The following is a 2,011-nucleotide window of genomic DNA, read 5'->3' on the forward strand; positions in this document are numbered from 1 at the left end:
CTTAAATCCATACCAAAACGGGAGACAAACACAAAACAAGCCTACAGAGTGGATAGTTTTGTACCCATTCTTCAGTCTCTTCATCATTTTTCTTTTTCTCGAGTCTTGCCTTAGGTATAGGCGTCCCTTCAGCAAGTATAGTATCCCCACGGGATTCATTATAACATGGAATACAAAAGTAATGACGAGTGTCACCAGCTCCTACAGTGTAATACATAGCATTTCTCTTGATGCGGGCACCACAAGGGGTACAATAGATAGGTGGTGGCTCAAAGGTAAGCTTCTCCACTGCACATAGTTGGCAGGAATTCTCACTCATTGAATGCTCCATTGCCTGGTTTTTTTCTGCTTTGGCTTTACTCTGCAAGCACATGATAGACAACAGCCATCATTAATCAAATATCTATTCAGATAAATATGGACAAGTGTTTAACAGAATAGCTCAATCAAGCCTCAAACTACAGATGAATCATCTAGTACCTATAAGAAGGGTAAACTAAACACAGAAGCCGCAAATTAAGAGATTACTACCAGGTACTCATGTTATTGTGTATTATGTAAACATCATAAGTTAAGAAAATCACAAACCTGGCCAACCCACTGACGGAGACCACGAATATGTTCCCTGACTTGTTCAGGAGTGAACAATTCAGTTAACGAAACACCCTTTATCTCTGGTTTTCCAGATTTTGTTGTATGTTCAGTAGGCTCTGGAAGATTTTCTTTCTTAAGTAGCTCAGGTTCTTTCTCCATTTTCGTATTCTCTAGCCGAGGTGAGGCATCAGACAAATCATGTTTAACAGGTTCACTGACAGGCCTTTGCTTGGCAATATTTTCAGTAATTCCAATTTTCTCCTCTTTGAAACTGGTTCGTGTCTGCGCAGAAACTTCAGAAACCTCAGCTTTCACTTCAAAATACTTTGAAGATGCACGTACATCACTGTGCCTATGATCTTTCCTTTCAACATACTGAGATGATTGTGCTTCTGTTACGGAAACAACTGAGCTTTTACAACTTTCTGTCTCAACGTCCACATGTTGAGAAGACTGCTCCACTTTCAACCGTTTTAATGAAGGTTGCAAATGATCTGAAATATCAGCACCAGGCGAAGCACATGATATTGTTCCAGCAGAGGTCTGCACTGCATCATTTGATATTTCACCTCCATTCACTGGCCTGGCTGCATCAGTTTCATTTTTTAAANTCTGTTCTTTCCTGCTTCAGCCTCTTAAACAACCGCTGCTCTATATGGTCACTGAGAATTGTTCGCGGTAGGTCTTTAGCTCCAAGAACAGCACTCTGAGGTAAAGGCTTCCTCTTACTTTGCTCCACTTCTGCTATAAAGCAATATGGACAGGTATACTCAGCCTGCCCTCCGTCATTCCTTCTCCCATTAAATAAAGCACATATCTGATGTTGCCAGGCCTCACATTTATCACATTGGACCCACTGCAAAAATCAAAGATAGAAACAGAATACAGCTTAAATCCATACCAAAACGGGAGACAAACAANGTTTCCAGAGCTTCTGAACCGTAACACAATTCCGATCAGGACACTTCCCTTCAGGCGCTTTGCAGTTGCGAGCATGGCGTAAAAACAGTAGCCATTTCTGTTGATTTCTGAATCTCGGATCTTGGTTTCCGTTTCCATATCTACAAGTGGTACCAGTGGGATTTTGGGGATTAGGGGATTCTGATGTAGTGGAGATATGGTTTTGACCTATAATCGACCCTCCAGACATATTATTGGGCTGAGCTTCATCCGTTCCTGACATTCTTTGACGAAAGTCCTCCTGAATGTGCCGTTCGTTTAACATACTATTAGACATTTGCGTCTGTTCCTGTGACTGAGATTGCCACTGACCACGCAGCCCAGATTCTGATTTCACTCCAACAGAGAGGTTGCTAAAACCGTTAATAGAGTCTGAAGCCATACTCTGCGGATGCAACATTTGCTGTATCTGTTGGCTATTTTGAGGAACTGATGTGCTCATATCACTCTGACTTGT

General features: G+C 41.7%; 1 protein-coding gene across 1 annotated transcript in view; it reads right to left on the reverse strand.

Annotated features, from left to right (window-relative positions):
* Window positions 1-2,011, reverse strand: part of LOC104705071 (histone acetyltransferase HAC1-like) — a 10,519-nt gene that overhangs the window by 4,420 nt on the left and 4,088 nt on the right. Inside the window, exons 8-11 of the mRNA XM_010421063.2 lie at window positions 1,502-2,006; window positions 1,365-1,450; window positions 589-1,216; window positions 65-361 (exon numbers count right to left, since the gene is read on the reverse strand). Coding sequence (XP_010419365.1) covers window positions 65-361; window positions 589-1,216; window positions 1,365-1,450; window positions 1,502-2,006 — 1,516 coding nt within the window. The remainder of the gene's footprint in view (window positions 1-64; window positions 362-588; window positions 1,217-1,364; window positions 1,451-1,501; window positions 2,007-2,011) is intronic.

This window comes from Camelina sativa, chromosome 7 (genome assembly GCF_000633955.1).
Source record: "Camelina sativa cultivar DH55 chromosome 7, Cs, whole genome shotgun sequence".
In the NCBI taxonomy this organism is placed as follows: domain Eukaryota; kingdom Viridiplantae; phylum Streptophyta; class Magnoliopsida; order Brassicales; family Brassicaceae; genus Camelina; species Camelina sativa.